General features: G+C 34.5%; 1 protein-coding gene across 4 annotated transcripts in view; it reads right to left on the reverse strand.

Annotated features, from left to right (window-relative positions):
• RAP1GDS1 (Rap1 GTPase-GDP dissociation stimulator 1) overlaps positions 1 to 21,100 on the reverse strand; it is a 50,999-nt gene that overhangs the window by 24,058 nt on the left and 5,841 nt on the right. For all 4 annotated transcript variants that reach the window (XM_032261573.1, XM_032261572.1, XM_032261571.1 and 1 more), the window contains 3 exons: positions 10,899 to 11,024; positions 1,301 to 1,444; positions 691 to 822 (listed from right to left, as the gene is read on the reverse strand). In XM_032261573.1, coding sequence (XP_032117464.1) covers positions 691 to 822; positions 1,301 to 1,444; positions 10,899 to 11,024 — 402 coding nt within the window. The remainder of the gene's footprint in view (positions 1 to 690; positions 823 to 1,300; positions 1,445 to 10,898; positions 11,025 to 21,100) is intronic.

The following is a 21,100-nucleotide window of genomic DNA, read 5'->3' on the forward strand; positions in this document are numbered from 1 at the left end:
ATATTATGCCACTCTTACTTCCATTATTAGGGAGTCACTCCCAAAATGAAGGAGTAAAAATGAAGTCAGCCATTATGATATATACCAACAGTGTATACTGAAAGACAATTAAACTAAAAAGAAAAATAACCAATATTTCCTAGACATAGTATATTTCCTGGGCAACAGAGAATGAGTTTCTAGACTGTATTTGACTTTTTTAGGAGTGCCAGATTTCATAAACATAGAAGTCTGGTACCCCCTGAAATATTATTAAACTAAATTAAATATTCTACATGAAGTCAGAGGATTATTCATACTTAAATTTTATGAGCTTAAAAGTGTAAGTTGAGGCACAATAATTCTAGAATGAATACTCGGATAATTAGATCCAAAATAAAATCACTAGGCAAAAGAGAGCAGATGTATACTAGAATGGGATTCAAGCTTAACTAAGCTCTGAAGTGCAACGTATTCAAAAGAAGTAATTCATGACCTTTAAACTCTTAAAATTTAGTTGAATTGCATAAAATACGTAATTTGTTAGGAATGTCACTATAAGTATTTCAGATTTCTGAAAAATTAAGTTAGTAGCATACACACATATTACACAAACTTCTAAATTGTTCCAGTTTTAGTATATGTGATGGCAAAGCAAAAATAAACAAATATGGAATATGTGACTAACAAAGGAGGAACTAATATGCTTACCATTTCTGGCAAAATTTGCAATCGCCAATGCTCCAGCAAGCTGTAGCTGGTGGTTATTTGAAGGAATCCAAGAAAGCACCCTTTGAAATACACTGCCTTTTCCTCCTTCAAATAACTTCTGCATGGATTCATCTGGAGGTAAATGAAATGAACAGTTAGGCAAGGGAAAAATAAGTAGGAGTAACAAATTCATATTCTTGGGTGAATATCCAACAGGGAAACTACATACCTCAGACAGTATTAAATTCATAATGGGAAAAGTAATAATTCTTTTTATAATAATCTTTTAATAGATACTAGACAATAGAGTTTAGCATCTTTCTAGTCCAAGTCCCAGGGAGCCATCTAGCTTTTCTTCAGTCCCGTGGTCCCAAAGCTATCTCTTCTATGTGACAGCTCTTCAAATATTGGAAGATAGTGAAGACACTTCTTTTTCGGGTTCATTATATCTGGTTCTATCAATGATGTGTTTAAAATGTCAAAATCATCACCTCAACAGCATATGAGATAGAAAAATGAGAAAACGCCTAGGGTAGTATTTACAGAAGAGATAATAAATTTAAAAAAATCTGACAACCACATTCTCTGGCTGGCATAAATTACAACTCACCTCCAAGCAGTAATAAAACCATGAGATCTGAACCAGTTTTGAGCTCAGTAATGTCATCTTCTTTGTCACTATCCACTTTTTGCTGAACAATCTCTAGTAGACACTCTACTAGGCCTGCTTCAACCAGCTGTAGTTTAATAGCATCTAAAGAACAGTGTGAACAAAATAACAAAACTTTGAGATAAATAGGAGCTCTTGTATAAGCAATCCATTATAAAGAATAAGAAACTAAGAAAATGTATGATTGAGATAGTACATTTTAGATACTCAAACCTTCAAAGTAAACTATCTTGACAGTTCAATTTACGTATACAAAAAACTTTATTTCATTTTTCCATTTGAAATTATGTTGCATTTTTCACAATGTCTTGCAGCACCTAAGCAAACTGATACTCAGCTCTGAAGGCAACTAATATCACTCCACTATTAGTCTAGATACTATGCTCATGTTTAAAGGGCAAGCTATAAGGTACTATAAAACAGGGCGGGGCATGATGGCTCACACTTGCAATCACATTGCTTTGGGAGGCCAAGGCAGGAGGACTGCTTGAAGCCAGGAGTTCCAAGGTTACAGTAAGCTATGACTGTACCACTGTACTTCAGCCTGGGCAGTAGAGTGGCCCTGTTTATAAAAATAAAGAAAGTCATGGGGTTTTTTTGTTGTTTTTTTTTTTGTTTTTGAGATGCAGTCTTGCCCTGTCTCTCAGGCTGCAGTGCAGTGGTGCAATCTCAGCTCACTGCAACCTCTGCCTCCTGGGTTCAAGCAATTCTCTGCCTCAGCCTCAGCCTCCAATTAGCTGGGATTACAGGTGCTGCCACCATGCCCGGCTAATTTTTGTATTTTTAGTAGATTTGGGGTTTCACCAGCTTGGCCAGGCTGGTCTTGAACTCCTGACCTCATGATCCACCCACCTTGGCCTCTCAAAGTGCTGGAATTGTGCAGTGAGCCACCACACCTGGCCGATAAAGTCATGTTTTCAAAAAGGGCTCAGGTTTTCAATAATTTAAAGCTTTCTTGAGTGCTGAGTGCATGGTGGTTTACTAAATGCTGTTTCTGAATGTTTCAAAATGTTCATAATAAGAGTTAAAGAAAAAAATAACTCTGACAGAATTTACATCCGAATTATATTTTTAAAGCTGGTCTTCATAGGGAACACCACTCCCAGATCAAAACTTTTTATTATACTTCTAATATCTTTAAGTATTCTTTCATTATAACACTTATTTCATTGAAGACCTTTTATTTGTATCCACATCTGTCTCCATATATCGCCTGAGCAGATATACCGTAGTCATCTTTGTATTTTAACCTAAACTGGCCTATCTAAATACTTTGAATGTACTTGATACTCCTTAAGATAAATGCTAATCAACTGACCTTAAAAATACATTTGCAACACAGATTTTTTTTGTTTGTTTAAGAGATAGGGTCTAGCTCTATTGCCGAGGCTGAAGTGTAGTGGAGTAATCATAGTTCACTGGAGCCTTGAACTCCTGGGCTCAAGCAATCCTATCTCAGCCTTCTGAGCAGCTGGGACTAAAAGTGCACACCATCATGCCTGGCTAATTTTTAAACATTTTTGTAGAGAGAGGGTCTTGCTATGTTGCCTAGGCTGGTCTTGAACTCCTGGCCTCAAGCAATCTTACTGCCTTCACCTCCCAAAGTGCTAGGATTACAGGCATGAGCCACTGTACCTGGCCAGACACTTTTATATTTAATTTTTTAGTTGGATTTTATTTTAGTCATTGGTTTCCCTAAGCTGTATATGCATCCATATATGGCAGCTGCAGCTTCAGCTTACTGAGGAAAAATAAAGACTTCAAAAATAAATACTTAAGACTTTCAGGCAATTTTAATTTCTTAAAATTTAGCTTTTTTGAATCACTAGAATCACTGATCTTCTTTTAAATATTATCTTAGAATACACAGAGCATTCAACCTGGAACATTTCTTTAGAAGGTACACTCGCACTGTGCCATGCTAAAAGTAGGGCGTTTCCTTGGTTACAGAATGCTAGGGGTAGAAATGTGTGGCGACTAGAATCAAAAACTATGATGAAAAAGCCTTAAAAATACTAAAAACCTTGAACTATACAAATCCCAACTTATGCTGAAATCACTCTCCTTCCTGTACTGAGAAAATCAAGGATGATACATGCAAAGGATTGGTCCAAAAACAACCCTTCAAAGGTATCATTCTACCAACTGCATAATTATAAAACAGATGTGAAGGCAGAAAGGAAAACAGTAATAAAATATAAACACATTGTTATTTTGAAATACTGCAAAGAAAGTTAGGGGTAATTTTATGGCATAAAATTGACTGAAGGTCACAATAAAGTTTTTACTTTGCCGAATCACCAATGTGATGAATAACAAATTTCTTCCTAAAAAGTAGGACCTAAGACATTTAAGGAATTTTAAATGTGTCAATATTGTAGTTTTAAAATTCTAATTTATTTTTTATTTTTTTGGGACAGGATCTTGCTGTGTTGTCCAGCTGGTCTTCAACACCTGGGCTCTTGCAATCCTCCTGCCTTGGCCTCTCTAAGTGCTGGGATTACTTGCGTGAGCCACCATGCCCAGTCTAAATGTGTCAATATTAAAGTTTATAGATAATCTCTTCTCACAATTTGACTGAAATCAAATATTTGAAAACAAATATATGTGGCTTAAACTACCTTAATTGGGATTAGTAAGACATTCTGCCAAAGCAGACAGTGTAGCACATTTATCAACTCCATTCTGTCCAAGGACATGTATCTATCACAACTGTTTACACACATATGTATGAATGTACACATATATGTATCATGTACGAATTATATGGTATTTTAAAACCTTTTTTAAAGGGTGAAAGAAAAATACAAATGCAGAAAAGTGGGTAATATATGCAAGTTAAGCTTATTATTAGAAAGCAAATAACCACATATCTATCACCTAGATCAAGAAATTCATTGCCAACAACCCAGGAAGTCTATCTCTGCATTTGTTTCTGATCACAAACTCCTTCCTTCATTCCTCTCAAATCATCCTGATTATTTTGGTAATCACTTCCATATTTGCATTGTTTTACTGAGTAAATAATAATTCTTAAAAACTACAGTTTAGTATTTTTTTTTAAACTTTATATAAATGGAATCATACAACATGTATTTTTCAGTGTTGGCTTTTTCCTTTCAACATTATGAGATCCATCCACAGTAACGGTTATAGCTGTCTTCATTCCTTTTCATAACTCTCTAATTTTTCCATTATATTAATATACTATGATTTATTCTACTGTTAAAGGATATTGGTTGTTTCCAGTTTTTCATTATTGTAAATAATGTTCCTTTGAACATTCCTTTAACAGCTCCTGGTGCACATGTGCACAAGGTTCTGGGTATACTTCTAAGTCCAGAATTGCTGGATCTATTGCTTCAACTTCAACAGATACTACTTCACAAATTGTACCAATTTACACTCACACTGTTCCACACCCTCATCAACAGTTGGTTTATGAAACTTTCCAATGGGTGTATAGTGGTATTTTATTGCAGTTTTGTGTTACCTAAGAGTGAACATTTTCATATCTATATTAAGTCTGTTGGATTCTATTTTTGTCAAGTGCTTATTCAAATGTTTTGCACATTTCCCCACTGGGTTTTCTACATTTTTCTTAATGATTTGTAGGAGTTTTTATACATTGTATACACAAGCCCTCTGTCAGTTATATGTTATAATTATATTCTCTCAACCACTCTTGCTTTTCACTCTCAATGGTGTCTTTAAGAAAGGAGTTTTAACTTTTATTTGTTTTTGGTAGAGATGAGGCCTCACTACATTGCTCAGGCTGGTCTCAAACTCCTGGCCTCAAGCGATCCTCCTGTCTTGCCCTCCTAAAGCATTAGGATTACAGTCATGAGACACCAGGCCAGCCAGAAGTTTTTACTTTTAAACTAACCAATGTATCAATTTTTTCCTTTGTGATTAGAGCTTTTTGTGACCTAAGAAAAGTATTTCAAGGCCATAGTGATATTCTCTTAGCTTACATTTTAAGCCAAACTTTTTGAAGTTTTAACTTTCACATTTAGGTTTGTAATCTATCTGGAACTAATTTTTTATATTTTTTAATAGTCCATAGTCTTTTATCTTGAAAACACCTATTATGCTATGAATTCATAGGGAAGAGCTTCCAACAGGCTCAGGGTCCCTTCCGTTGGTTCTCACAAAATGAACTTCTCTAGGTTGAGTAGGCTGTTCCTTCCTTCTTTTTCTTTTCCTACTTTTCCTTCATGTGTTTCAGGTAGGTATTTTGGCTCTTGAGTGCTTAATATGCTCATTATCCACATTAATTCTTTTGGCAACAATCTTGCCCTTGTTTGTTTACAACAATGCCAATACCATACTGGATAACACGGTAGACTCCTTTGGTTTTCCATGGTAACATTTGTGGGGCATTCTTTTTTTGAACAGGGTGCATTCCCCTGATGGGTACAGTATCACCTTTCCTGCAGATGTGATATGTGGCTAAAGGAACAACAACCTGTAGATGTGAATATATGTGGCTAAAGGAACAACATCCTGTAGATGTGAATATATGTGGCTAATGGCCTGTTGTCTAAAAGGCCTACAAAGTACATATCAGATGCCTCTCCTCTTTCCCTTTGTGTTCATCATTTTGGTAAATTACTGGAAGGTGGCAGTTCCAGCCAAAAGGGCTATCCAATATATTTTTCACATTTTATTTTCTTTTATCTTTGTATACAGAAATTCTTGTGTGTTTTTTGCCAGTAATGTAACAAAATTCTGATTTTGAAAAATGATCTACAAAACGAATCTACACATCTTTTTGAATTAAATATGCAAATCACATCATATATAATAAGTTTTATTGCTTTAATTTTTTTTTCTTCTCTTTAATGCACTGGACACTTCTTACAATATTAAATGGAAGTGGGGATGATCCCTCTTGTCCCAATATCAGAGCAAATGCTTTTTTATTTCACCATTGAGTGTGATGTTTTCTGCAGGCTTCTGATAGATATCCCTTTCAGATCGAAGACCTTTCTAGTGCTGTTTTCCTAAGAGGTTTTAAAAATATTGAATGGACAGTTAATCTTATGGAAAGTTTGTGTTTTTTGAATCTGAGAAGATCATGATTCTCCCCTTAAATATGTTAAGGTGATGAATTATACTGGTTGCATTTCAAATATTAAATTGTGTTTCACTTTCAGAATGAATGCAATTTGGTGTGATTAATATTTAAATGTATTACTAGAGTACATTTGCTAAAACTTTAGGAGGAATTTTAGATCTATGTTAATAGTGAGACTAGCCTTTAATTTTCATTCATGTAGTATCTTTTTTGAGATTTGGTGTAAAGGTTTCAGTAAAATAAATTGGTAAGTATATTTGCTTTTCTTATTCTTTGGAAGAATTTTTAAGGTAACATTACTCAGCGTTTCCATTCTTATATCATTCATACTTAAAAATATATTGGCATCAGGCCAGGTGTGGTGGCTCCTGCCTGTAATCCCAGCACTCTGTGAGCTAAGGCAGGTGGATTACCTGAAGTCAAGAGTTCGAGATCAACCTGGGCAACATGGTGAAACCCTGTCTCTACTAAAAATACAAAGAAAAATTAGCTGGGCTTGGTGATGGGCATCTGTAATCCCAGCTACTCGGGAGGCTGAGCCAGGAGAATTGCTTGATCCTCGGAGGTGGAGGTAGGAGTGAGCAGAGATGGTGTCACTGTACTCCACCCTGGGTAACAAAGTGAGATTCCATCTCAAAAAAAAAAAAAAAATACACACACACACACACACACACACACACACACACACACACACACGTGCATCAAATTGTTCATAATATCCTCTTAATAGCTGTAAGAGATGTGGTAAGGTCTCCTCTCATATTCCTAATTTTGGTTAATTATGCTTTCTCTCTCTTTTCATTATTAATCTTACTAGGGGTTTACCAATTCCACTGTCTTTTCAGATTCAACTGTAACAATTATATGTTTGTGTTGCATTGTATGTTTTCCATTTTATTAATTTTAGCTCTTTATATTCCTTATGCTTAATTTTTTAAAAAAATTTCAATAGCTTTAGTGGTACAAGTCGTTTTTGGTTACATGGATGAATTGCATAGTGGCAAAGTCTGATTTTAGTGCATCTGCCATCTGAATAGTGTACACTGCACCCAATAAGTAATATTTTTATCCCTCAACCCCCTCATCTCATTCCCTCCCTCCTGTCTCCAAAGTCCTTTCTACCACTCTGTATGCCTTTGTGTACCCATAGCTTAGCTCCCACTTATAAGTGAGAATATGCGACATTTGGTTTTGATTCCTGAGTTACTTCACTTAGAATTAATGCCCTCCAGTTCCATTTAAGTTGCTGCAAAGAGACATTGCTTCCTTCTTTTTTATGGCTGAATAGTATCCCATGGAGTGTGTGTGTATGCACTCCATTTTCTTTATCTACTCATCAATTGGTGGACACTTAGGTTGATTCCCTATCTTGCCTTCCACTTTTTAAAGAATATATATTGCTTGTAGATTTTGTCAACATTGTTGTATTTTATTCCAGTTAACTACTTAAAATTTTTTTTTTTGTAAATTTAGGGAGTACAAGTGCAGATTAACAAAATTAATAGACCACTAGCTAGATTAACCAAAAAAAAAGGGGGGGGGAAGGGAAGATTCAAATAAGCACAATCAGAAAAACAAAGGTGACATTATAGCTGATACCACAGAAATACAAAAAGGTTATCAGAGACTACTATGAGCATATTTACACAAATTAGAAGGTGAGGGTTGAAAAATTACCTTTTGGTTTTTTGGGTTTATATTTTCTTTCCCCTAAATTCCTGAGATGAATACTGAGAGCTCATTGATTTTAGCTCTTTTCCTTTTCTAATATAAGCATTTATAGCAAAAACTTTTCCTCTGAATATGGCTTTACTTGTATCACATAAGATTTGAGATATAGTGTTTTCATTTTCACTACTAGAAAAATTTCTAATTTCCATTAAAATTCCTTTTTGATCTCTGAGGTATTGGAAGTGTATTTTTTTTTTTTTTATATAAACATAGAGATTTTCTGGTTTTCTTTTTATAACTGGTTACTAGACAACTCAGGTCAAAGAAATACTTTGTGTGATAGCAATCTTTTGAAATTTCTTTCTTTTGTAACAAGTATGCATGTTCTTGTATGTACTTGAGAGAGCTCTGCAGTTGAAGTGTCCTAAAATAGGTCCATTAAATTAATTTTCTTAATCATGTTGAAGTTTTCTGTAACCTATTTTTCTATCTGCTTATTATTGAGGTATTAAAATTGCTCATGATATTTGTGGATTTATCTATTTCTTTTCATAGTTCTGAATGTTTTTGCTTCGTATGTTTTTGGATAATGCACAATGGTTATCTTTTTCTAGGTGAATTGGACCCTTTATTACTCAAGTCACCCCCCACTTTTTTTCTGAGATGGAGTCTCACTCTATCACCCAGGCTGAAGGGTGGTGGCGTGATCTCGGCTCACTGCAACCTCCACCTCCCAGGTTCAAGTGTTTCTCTTGCCTCAGCCTCCCAAGCAGCTGGGACTACAGGTGCCCACCACCACGCCCAGCTAATTTTTGTATTTTTAGTAGGGACAGGGTTTCACCAAATTGCCCAGGCTGGTCTCGAACTCCCGACCTTGTGATCCACTCAACTCTGCCTCCCGAAGTGCTGGGATTACAGGCGTGAGCCACCACACCTGGCCAAGTCACTCTTTATCTCTAGCAAGTCTTTTCATCTTAAAATCTATTTTACTTGATATTAACATAACTATCCCAACCTTCTTTAGGTTTCGGTGATATATTTTTTCCATCCTATTATTCTCAATCTTTTAAATTTCATATTTAATAAGTATTACTTAAGTAGTATAGTTTATTTTAAAACACAAGTGACAAATGGTCTTTTAATTAAAGCATTTAGGCCACATACATTTAACATAATTACTGAAACACTGTGTCTTAAAACTGTATTTTTATGCTCTATTTGTCTTCTATAATTCATGTTCCTTTTTCTCTTTTTTCTTGTTTTACATTCCTAGGGTATTAAAAAATCTTTCTATAAGTCCTTCTTTTCATTTGGTAATTATACATGATTTTTAAAAATTATTTTAGTAGTCACCATAAAAGTTGAAGGGACTAAATAACCAGAGTCTTCCAGATAACACAGGTGGCTTAGGACTCTAACTCCTCTTACCTCTCTTATTTATATGCTCGGTCTGTGGTATATTTTCAAAGCATATGCATGTACATTTTAAACATCACAATAAATAATTTTTTAAATATATTCAATGTTCATAAGATTTACCTACATATTTACTAGTTTTTTTGGTTTTTATTCTCCCTTGCATCTATATCATTTTCCTTCTGACAAACCACATTTATAACATCTGACTTTCATTGTTGCTGTTGAGAAGATAGCTGTCAGCCAAACTGTTGCTACTATGAAGATAATAATTTTGTCATTGGTTTTCTACATTTTCAGTATAACTTATCTAGATGTGGATTTCTTTTTATATTTTGGATTCAAAGGGCTTCTTGAATCTTTGATATTTTTCATAATTTCTGATAAATTCTTCGCCACAATTTCTTCAAATATTGCCTCTGCATATCCCGCTCCCTACCTTCTCTGCTCTCCTTCTGGGACTCTAAAAAATGCATATGAGAACCTCTTACTTTATCCTCTGACCTCTTATTCTCTTTTATGTAACTGGGTTCTTCTTTCCTTTTAGTTCATATTGCATTTTTTTCCAACCCACTTTCCAATTCACTGGTTCTCTAATTCAACAGTACCTATTAAGACCGCTATTAAACCCCCCATTGGATTCTTAATTTTGGTTACATTTTTCAATTCAGAAATTTCATTTGTTTTCTTAAATCTCCTATGTCACTTGTTAAAAATAGTTTTTTAATTCCTTCTAGATTTTTAAGCTTGCTTTTACCTGTTTGAACACAATAGACATACCTGTTTTGAATCAGTGTCTAATAATTCCAGTATCTGAAGATTTGCTGCTGTTGCCTATTCTTACTTACATTTTGTTTTGTCTCATGTATTAATATCTGGTCCTCTTTGAATACATGTTAGACATTATATTTGAAAAATTACTAACATGGAATGGTTTGTTTCCTCTGATTCATGCTTATTTCTACGATATATCTTTTAACATTTTCGTGCCAAAAGAAAAGAGTGGTTAACCAGTATCTTCACTGTTGGCAGGCCTGAAACTCCAGCTTTTATCTCCTTTGCCTTACAAGTGTATAAAAGTAGAGTTTAGCCTCTCAGCTGCCTTTTCCAGAATGGCACAAGAATGTGTTAGCTACAGAAGTATCTAAAATCAAAGGATTTAAAATCAAAGGAACCTGGAAAGTTCCTTTGACCCACGTACATAACATAGCTATGGAGCAGATAACATAGCTAAAATTAGAGATAAGCAAAATAAAACATATCACTAATAAAGAATGGTTGTTAGTCAAATAGCTGGCAATTAAATAATATTAGGAAAAAAATTTAAAGTATACATGACCAAAAATCGAAAGATGCATTTGTTTTTCTCACCGTTTTCTGCCAATGGAGCAAGAACTTCAAAAATCATTTCTCTCTTATCATGTTCTATTTGTTTCTTGAAGAGTTTTACCAACTCTTCAGCAATGTTTGTACTGGCAAACTGTTCTTTACTTGACTCTGTAAAATAAAAAGAAAAACCAAATTAAACAGAGAAACTGTTTTCTATTACTTTCAATACTTGGTCATTTTGTACCACTACTGATAAATATAAATACTCTTCAGATATAGGAACAACCAAATCCAGTCTTAATGCCCCTGAAAAAGAAAAATGTCTAAGGCTTTAGAGAAAATGTTCTGACCCAATTATATTTGAGCTATAAAGAATGGTTCACTAGCATAACATATATGTAACCACAGCAACAATAAAATTACTAAGTCATAAATTCATAGTTTTAAGGATTTTGGTCAAAGAAGAAAAATTTCTCCTAACATTTTGTGTTCTACATGGATGAATTAAAGGTGAGTTATCTTTAGTATCACTAAAGTAGCACATGTTTTCTACACTGGTCCTGATTTATCTACTACTGAAGACCAATTCTGCATGAGTAATGGGGGTTTCATTCCTTTCTGCCTGTCAGCATCTCCAATCTCTCCTCCTTATCCTAGAGCTTCACCATCAATCAGCATTTATATATATTTGGTATTTCTCACACAAAAAAAATTAAAGACAAATGTGCTCCCCCAATCCACCTCTTTCAACTACCATTTAATCTCATTTTCACTTTTACAAACAAGTTTCTGATAACATTGTTTACATACATTGCCTCTACTCTCTCAACTCACATGCATTACTAAATCTACTATTTTTGGCCTATCTGCCTCTACACTCAGCAATCTCCTATAATTGTTTCTCCTTTTCCACAAGATCTCTATAAATTCTAGTTCCTTAGGATTTGTCTTTTGCTTTCTTTACCTTCTCAGTCCTTACTCTCACCTGAGGAAATCTAATTCTCTTTCATAGCATCAAACAGCATCTCTGTGTTGATATTTACACAACATAAATATTCATAACCCTCTTCTGGACATCAGGCTATTTATTTAACTGCCCATTTGACATCTCTACTTGAGTATCTCTCTAGCATTCTAAACTCACTCAGTACTGAAAAGGGGCTTTTGACATACTCTGAAATCTTCTTCCTCTGGGGTTCCTCAACTCAGTATATGAACATTCCATCTATCCATCTGCCTAGGCAGAAATCTGGGAGTCATTGCTCATTTGTTTTCACTCAACTTCCACATTTAATCAATCACCAAGGTCCAGCAATCTACCTCCAAAACCCAACCCAAATCCATTCCATTTCTCTCCAATTCTCCTCTCAATTTCTTTGGTTGCATTAGGTATCCTATTAATTTTTCTAGAAATTTCTTTCAGTGAAATCTGACTGCATCTTATACTGGTCTGTTTGGTGGTACAGCTGGCATCCTGGGTTCTCTTTATCATTTTCTTGATGGATCACTTCTCTTTTCTGTATGGGATACCCTGTTATCTATGCCCTTTATCCTTCACTTGTTTTGATGGAGATATCCTCCAGCAGCTTCATGAGAAAGCTACTGTATAGTGTGTATACAGGAGGTAGACATTTTGAAAATATTGACTGTCTGAAAATGCTCTTAGAGTTGATGCTTCTAATTTAAATTAGTCCCTTATCTTACTCCATTACTTTCTCATACTAGCAATTATCTTAACTTGTAATTATATGGTAGTTTATTTACAAACTATTTTAAAAATAAATGTCCATCTTACACACTAAACTATAAGCTCCTTGAGAGCAGGGACAGTACATACTGATTCAACCACCAGAAACATAGTGCACAGGATAGTCCCCGGTATAAAGCAGGTGTCCAAAATGAAGTTATTTATGAGGAACTAAATAAACATGAAAATAAATTATCAAGGTTAGACTCTGCTCTCCAGTCTCTGGTAAATCTCTTGTGTTACTATCAAGTAAGAAACACTGTAAATTCAATTTTAAAAGAGAAAGGAGAAATAATCATATTGTTAAATACAGTTTTGATCAACCTTTTATTGCACTGCTTTGGAGTACATGCCAATAGATCTAGTCCAAAATGATAAAAATCCACTCCAAGACTTTAAGTATGATTCTTCAGTGCCATAAAAATCTAGGGCTTTAACTCTTACTTCAGATGCCAAGGGAGAAAAAAGTAAGGGTAAGGCATCTTTTCCAATAAGCTACCTAATCACTCAGAGATCTTATTCAGCAAATGTCAGCACATTCCACCCCAAAAAAGAGGTTAGTTTCATTTAGAGATGAGGGTGGGCATGGTGGCTCATTCCTGTAATCCAAACACTTTGGGAGTCTGAGGCAGGTGGATTGCTTGAGCCCAGGAGTTTGAGGCTAGCCTGGCCAATACGGCAAAACTCCATCTCTACTAAAAATATAAAAATAACCAGGTGTGGTGGCATGCATCTAAAGTCCCAGCTACTCAGGAGGCTGAGGCACAATCACTTAAACCTAAGTGGCAGAGGTTGCAGTGAGCAGAGATCACACCACTGCACTCCAGCCTGGGTGACACAGTGAGACTCTGCCTCAAAAAGGAAAATAAATAAATAAACAAGTAGCGATAATTTATCACTGGAACTTTGTTGGTTATTCCTCTGCTTCAGAGAATTGTCCAAGTGAGATGAATTTCAGAAACATAAAATCCTAGGTAAAGTATACAGATATCATCATTCATCTAGTTACTTGCTCTTACTCTTCTTTAGAATAATAGTGTTGGCACTCTTTTCCTTCCAATCCACATTGTAGTCCTTCAAACACTAATAAAAGTAAACAAAATTATTGTTGCTATGTAACTCCGACTCTATTTGCCAGCACAAGGAAGTAATGCACCATTATTAATACAGGAACAATAGAACAAAATCTGTACTTATCCTGCAGGTGAATAGAGTGAAAAGACAGTATGATGTATAATTTGGACATTATATCTATTAACTGCCATGGATCCTCAACAGGTCTTTCGCAAGAAGCCTCATTTACTAAGGTCTTATTTTTATTAAAACTCCATTAATTTAGAGTTAGCCTAAAATTACCAGCACACTCCAGTTTCCTCTCCTCAGAAATACATAAAGCTCTTTTAGCTAATTCATACTGTTTACTTGCATATATCTAAATTACATTTGTACTGCTATTTCTTAATTATTAATTATAGGTATTTTTGATCAAATTCCTATGAAAGATGCATTAGTTTTTTTTTTTTCCTGTGTTCATCATACTCTCCATCTTTCTAATTATATGTAATTTTGTTTATACTAGTTGTGTTTTAGTAATTCATTTTTCCTGGAATAATGTTCTCTCATTTGCTTAGTTTTCTCTGTATTATTATTAATGCAACTCCAAATGCTCCATCAGTTATCTAATCTTCTCTTAATACATTCACTTTAGATGTTAATTTCATTTCCTGTAAGAACTCTCCCAAGCCCCATCCCACCAGCTTTTTGACCTAACCCAACCCGTACTGGTTGCTCCTTAAAAACATACCACTTGGGATGATAACATCACTATAATACTTGGGATTCCTGTTTCTTGCTGGATCTTGTTTCCAGTTCCTGTGTAGTTTTTCTTCATTTAAATCCCTTGTTTTAGTAGAACCCATCTTCCAGTGGCTTCCAGAGGAAAAGTATTTCAACTTGACTGATAATATGACAGAGTATAGGACTCTGTGTTGGAAGTCACTTTCCCTCAAAAATTAAAAATTTAATTTTGACAAATGATAATTGTCCCTTGTTTTGGTGAAACCCATCTTCCAGTGGCTTCCAGAGGAAAAGTATTTAAACTTGACTGATAATATGAAGAGTATAGGATTCTGTGCTGGAAGTCATTTTCCCTCAAAAATTAAAAATTTAATTATTTGACAAATGATAATTGTTTATGGGGTACATTGTGATGTTACCTATAGTGAACAGTGAGCAGATCAGGGTAATTAGCATATTCATCATCTCAAGTACTTTTCTTTGTGTTGGGAACATTCAGTAGCCTCATGCTAGCTATTTGAAACTTAATGTATTACTGTTAACTATAGTTATCCCACAGTGGTACAGGACACTAGAGCTTACTCCTCTTATCTGGCTATAATTTTGTATCTTTTGTATCTAATCTAACCCTATTATCCCTCTTCCCTGTATCTTTCCCAACCTCTAGTATCCTGTTTTTTTTTACTTCTATCAAGTCAACTTTGTTAAGCTTCCACATCGGTGTTTAACTTTCTATTCCTGGTTTATTTCACCTAACATAATGTCTTTCAGTTCCATCCATGTTGCTGCAAAAAACAAGATTTAATTCTTTTTGGTGGCAGAATAGTATTCCATTCTGTGTGTGTGTGTGTGTGTGTGTGTGTGTGTGTGTATATATACACACACACATGTATATACACACATATATACACATATACTATATGTATATATATACATATACACATATGTATATATAGTATTCCATTGTGTGTGTGTGTATATATATATGTATATACAGATATATACTCTTGGTCTGATCCTCTTACATTTTCTTTTATTTTCTATCTCCCCCCATTTTTTTCTTGCTTTACTTTTACAAATGTTTCTCCAAATTTTGTCTTTCATCTTAGTGATTGTTCTTAATGCTCAAGCTCTTTTCTGTTCTCCTTAAGAATAGCATACTGTAGCTTTTTTCTATTTATCTTCCTTGTTAGAAGTTGCCCTTACCTCTTGAGTTGTCTGCCATTGATAAACAGTTAGAACTAGGAAAATAAAATGTATAAAGAAAAAAACTAATTAGGCGCTACGAGTAGCAATAATCTTGTTGACTGCAAGATTCCTTATAGGGCAATCTGCTGGCCTTTTGTAGAGAACCCTCCATATACATAACTTTAAGTCTATGTTCTGGAAGACAAATAGGACAATAAAACTGTGGTTCTCAGCATTCAGATTTCACTCCACTTGTTTATGGATTGGTACTGTGGTACCTTTTACTTCAATTTAGTCTGATATTCCCCCATCAAGATGCCCTCTCTTTTTCATCTGTCCTGAAAAAAAGCAAAGTGTTTTCCCTGGATAGCTAAGGGTTATTCATCAAAAGGTGTAAAAAGGGAAAGAGAGTCTAGAAATCTTGATGCCACCAAATCCCAAGTGCTTTGAAAATTGTGAAATGCAAAATTCCTGGTTTTTTATCCAGGATTTAGATGTCAAAGGTTTGACAATAAGTTATTGCCCGTCATTCTTCCCAGGTCCCAAAATGTTCGTCTATAATCTTCTCTTCTGTTTTTCTTTATTCTCTTTCCTTGAGGTTGTTCTTGTTTGCTTTTTGCTTTTAGAGAGTGGGTGGCAGGGAAGTCACACTATGTTATGTAGGCTGGTCTTGAAATTCCTGCTGCAATCAATCTTCCTGCCTAGGCCTCCCAGTCCTTGAGATCTTAAGCCTTTAAAAAGAAATCTCTAAACCACAGAGTTTTAGTTAGTTTCCAACTACATTTTTAAAAGAGGTGAGGTCTCATTCCGTTTATTCCATGTTAAATAAGAATGCATAATTTAAAACTATATTCATGCTATGATTTTAAGTATGAAAAATTATGTATATACATGAATTGGGACTCAAAGAGGACAAAAAAAATTCCTTGGTTATATTAAAGAGTGTTGGGTTGAAGACCAACTTCTCTTTAATATTGTGTATGCATAAATAACAATCAGGAGGAAAACAATCTTTTTACATTACTTTGGAAAAAATGAAAACATCCTTAATCCTACAAAGTTTATGAAGCTTAATAAAGCAGAGCTATAACCTTCCTTTCTGTACCAATTCTGAAATAGACTGCACTTGTTAAATTATTTCCATTTCATCTTTAAGCTATTACATTTCATCACTAGTCAGCAAAAGCACACAAATTTAACACTTTTATTAAAAACATTTTGACAAAATAACTGTAGCATTTAGTAATATGTCATATTCAGAAATATGTGACATGAATTTAAAACACTTGATATTACATGAGTCAATAAAAATACAGTACGTGTTAACGAACGAGCAAGAAAGCTCATTCTGAAAGGAGAAACATTATTCTGGCTCATACATGTTCCACTCCTGTGTTGATGCATAACTTAGCTATTATATGGGTATAACAGATTCATGATAGAAGCCCAAGAAGTCTTAGGTAAACGTATTTTTCATTTATACTTTCTTCCTCCAAATGGGTAGGACAGTAACCACTGACATTAGAGGATGAAACTGGGCTGAACTAAATTAGATGCGTATTTATCTTTTAACATAGATAGTGGGAGACTAGGCTGAACAGAGGTGGTCTATGCAGCCTCTCAAATAAATCTGTTATCTTAACACAACAACTCCTATCAAAGTGTTTGGAAGCAGTTTTTTAATGGCATATTTTACCTATACACCAGTGAAATCAGCAAGGCAGACAAAGTTGTTTTTGCAATTCTCTACTTACCTCTTAATCTCTCCTACCAGGTCAGGGCTCCATCAGTATACAGTGCTCTATGTTTGTCCCCAAATTATTTTTCTGTTATTTGTCCAACTAAAACTCCCTGATGTGGTTTGGCTGTTTGTCCCCTCCAAATCTCATGTTGAAATGTAATTGCCAATATTGGAGGTGGGGCCAGGTAGGAGGTAATTAGATCATGGGGGCAGATCCCTCATGAATAGTTAGTACCATCCCCTTGGTGATAAGTAAGTTAGTGCATGTGAGATCTGGTTGTTTAAGAGTCTGGGATCTCCACTTTCTTTCTCTTGCCCCCTCATCTCACCATGTGACATGTCTGCTCCCCTTCACCTTTTGCCATAATTGTAAGCTTCCTAAGGCCCTCACTAGAAGCAGATGAAGGTACCATACTTCCTGTACACCCTGAAGAACCATTAGCCAATTAAACCTCTTTTCTTTATAAATTACCCAGTCTTGGGTATTCCTTTATGGTAGTGCAAATAGATTAATACACTCCCATTTCCCTATCGCCACTGATATTACTGTATTGATCTGGTCATTCATATCAAGCACTATCCATTCAGACACCTAAAAGAAGCATAAGACTGGAAAGTATAAGAGGTAGATGGCTGATAACTTTGTCTATCCTAAAGAGTATTTGTTTAAAAAGGGTTGGTTAACAAAGTTGACTGACAGAATTATAGGGCAAATATTTCTGCTTATTTCTGGGTATTTAGCTTTTGAAAAACCTTTCACTTTTCTCCCACAAGATAAAATGGTTGGATTAAATATTAAAGCATTCCCTGCCTTTGACTCTTCCAACAACACTTTTGCAGGTATCTCTGGAGTCCATAGGGCTCCATAAAAACACTGCTTAGTGAGAAAGCACAGGCTGGCATGGTATATATTATGGAAACTTTAAAATATCAGTTAGCAAGTATATATTACCTCAGAAAAAATTGTATCAATACTCAGCAAAGCAGACATAATCACTGAGAATTTGTCATATCCATTAACATTTTTAAGTGCCTAATTACTTTAAAAGTTGAATAAACCGAAGGTTTTAATTACACTTGTAAGATAAGCTATGCCTATTATGTACACAGTAAGAATACAGATACTAGAATCAGAAATACTATTTGACTTATCACTTAAAGATGCTTTGTGTGAGAATTCAGGTCTTCTATTAAAAAGACTGTACATCAGAATTTTTCTCTAATACAAAAAACTGCTTTCCAAATGATTTATGAATAATAGAAAACCTATAAGGCTGTATTTTTCAAATGGCAGATGGAGATCCACTAATAAAATCATGTAATCAGTTTAGGATCAGAGTGCACGGATATGTTAAGGATAATAAGTATTGTTTAGTTTCAGGTGTGTAATACGATAAATGGTGATATAAGGATGTATTTATTATAGGCCATAGTCAAATAGTTTGAAAACTATTCCCCTAAGGTGAGCAATTTGTAACCTGGGTTGATGCAAGGCACTTTTGGAGACATGTTAATATTTTATATTTATATTATTATAACGTCTTAGACACAGAAAGACCTATGCCAATATTTACATATTGAAGTATTTGAGGGTTCAAATATTTAAGCTGTCTTACAACTCTAAAAATACTTCAATATTCATTGTGTTTGTAACTTAGATAAATGAATTTTCCTCTCAAAGCAGCTCTCTACTGTATGTGTGATCCTAAATTAGTATTCCTAAATAAATCACAAGATTGGGTTAACTGTAAGGATTAGGCACAATTTACTTCATAGGGATGCTTGTAAAGGTGAGGAAGGTTTAATACAGATCCAGGATCTTCTTTTACTGTAAAATGTAAGACTCCTTATATGGACATGCTACATGAAATAAGTTTTTTTTAAAGTAAAAAAAAAAAAAAAAAAAAAGACTTCTATGACTAAACTCAAATCCACCCTCTTCCATTACCATAGATCTTGTTATGTTTTGTTCACAAGAGGAGGTAATAATGACTAATACTTTTCCTTGACTCTTATTTGAGAAGTGGATAATGACTATTTATTGGGGTATAATGTACCAATAGCAACTCTCTTCTCACAAGGTCAAGCAGGAGTTCTGCACAGTTCCTGAAATTGGAGCATTTACAAGACTTAGACACAAAACCATAAAAGGGATGAAATAGTCCTCAGCAAACAGCTACAATTATATAAGTTCTTATTTAGTACAGCCTATCCAAGGATTATTGCAATTTCCTTACTTGGTACTGACTTTTCCTTAAGTTGGATGAGATAAACTTCATTAATCTTTTTGCTTTCTTCTATGTACTCTCCTAAAATTTGAAAAGGGAGGGGCCCTAACAGGGTGAAGGATAACTCTCTGTTGCAGTTCATTTTCTAGAGCACCACTGTCCAACAGAAATTATTAATGAGAGCCAAAAATAGAACAATATATATATTTTTATTTTTTAGTAGATGTGCTAAAAAAGTTTTAAAAAGGTAAACATTTTAATAATTTTATCCCACCCAATATATTCAAATTATCAACATGCAATCAACATATGAAATATTGGTGAGATATTTTATATTTTTCATACATAGTCTTTGAAATCTATTGTGCATTTTATACTGAACACATCTCAATTGAGACTTTATATTTCAATGCTCAGTAAGCCACATGGCTGGGAGCTACTGTATTGGACAGTGCTGTTCTAGAAACTGCTCACATTAAAATGTAACAGCAAAGGACCTGCATTCTTAAATTTTCATAAGACTGAAGGCAAGTGAAGAAAGATTTGAACCAATCATGTTTCTGTTACACTATCAGTATGGGATTATAAAACAATTTCTGTTTTATTTCTGCCAACCATACTGAACACAAACTCCTACATTCCATTTTAATCATGGAAAAAAATAATTTTGTCAAATACTAAATGAATGCTCTTTTATTCTTGGTCTCATTTGAATGACAGAAAAAATGTGTTAATTAGGCCAGTATAAAAAATAAGAAAAAGCAGACGAAGAGAGAGGATGGGAATTTACAAATACTAGGATATGACCCACTGTGTAAGAATAATTTTTACTAAATATCTTTAATAAATTCCTATCCCTTAGTTTGAAGAAAAAACAAAAGTAAAATACTAAAATCAAGATTTTAATATATAGTATGTAGGGATATGGGCTTTCGGTTAGAAAAACCAAGATTAGTGACTTCGTGCTTTTATTTATGAAATGTGGTATGTAACAACTGATGTATTTGTTTGTTGTAACTACTGTATTTAGTTATGGCAAAACACCATTTCATTTCACTATGCCCATAATAAATAATTTATTATTAACGTGGTTGTGGGGTAGATTCAGACCTGGAGTTGTAACTTTCTGTCAAGAGTTATGGGAAGAAAGGAGAGAAATAAGATGGGGGAAAAAAAGAGAAGAAAGGATAATCCATAACAAAAAAAAAGGAAAAGAGATGGAGGTACTAAGGCCATCTCCTCCTCTGTGTTATGACTAGGATGTGTTTCCAGCATTAGTCTGGTTTTGTTTGCCTTCTGAATTTCAAGGGTTCTGCAGATTTTGTTTTCTAATGCTGTAACATTAGAATGTATTCATAGAAAAAAGTCCTCTTTCATGTTTTGAGATTTTGTGAAAAGAGGATGAAGAACCTTAGTCTGTTAGATTTCTCTTTATCTGAGAAGCAAGCAATTTATATAAAATGTAATAAATTTCTTTTTCTTTTCTTGAGACAGGGTCTGGCTCTGCCGCCCAGGCTGGAGTGCAGTGGCATGATCTTGGCTC

The sequence above is a fragment of the Sapajus apella genome, unplaced genomic scaffold (genome assembly GCF_009761245.1).
Source record: "Sapajus apella isolate SASKATOON/1434 unplaced genomic scaffold, GSC_monkey_1.0 scaffold124, whole genome shotgun sequence".
Classification (NCBI taxonomy): Eukaryota; Metazoa; Chordata; class Mammalia; order Primates; family Cebidae; genus Sapajus; species Sapajus apella.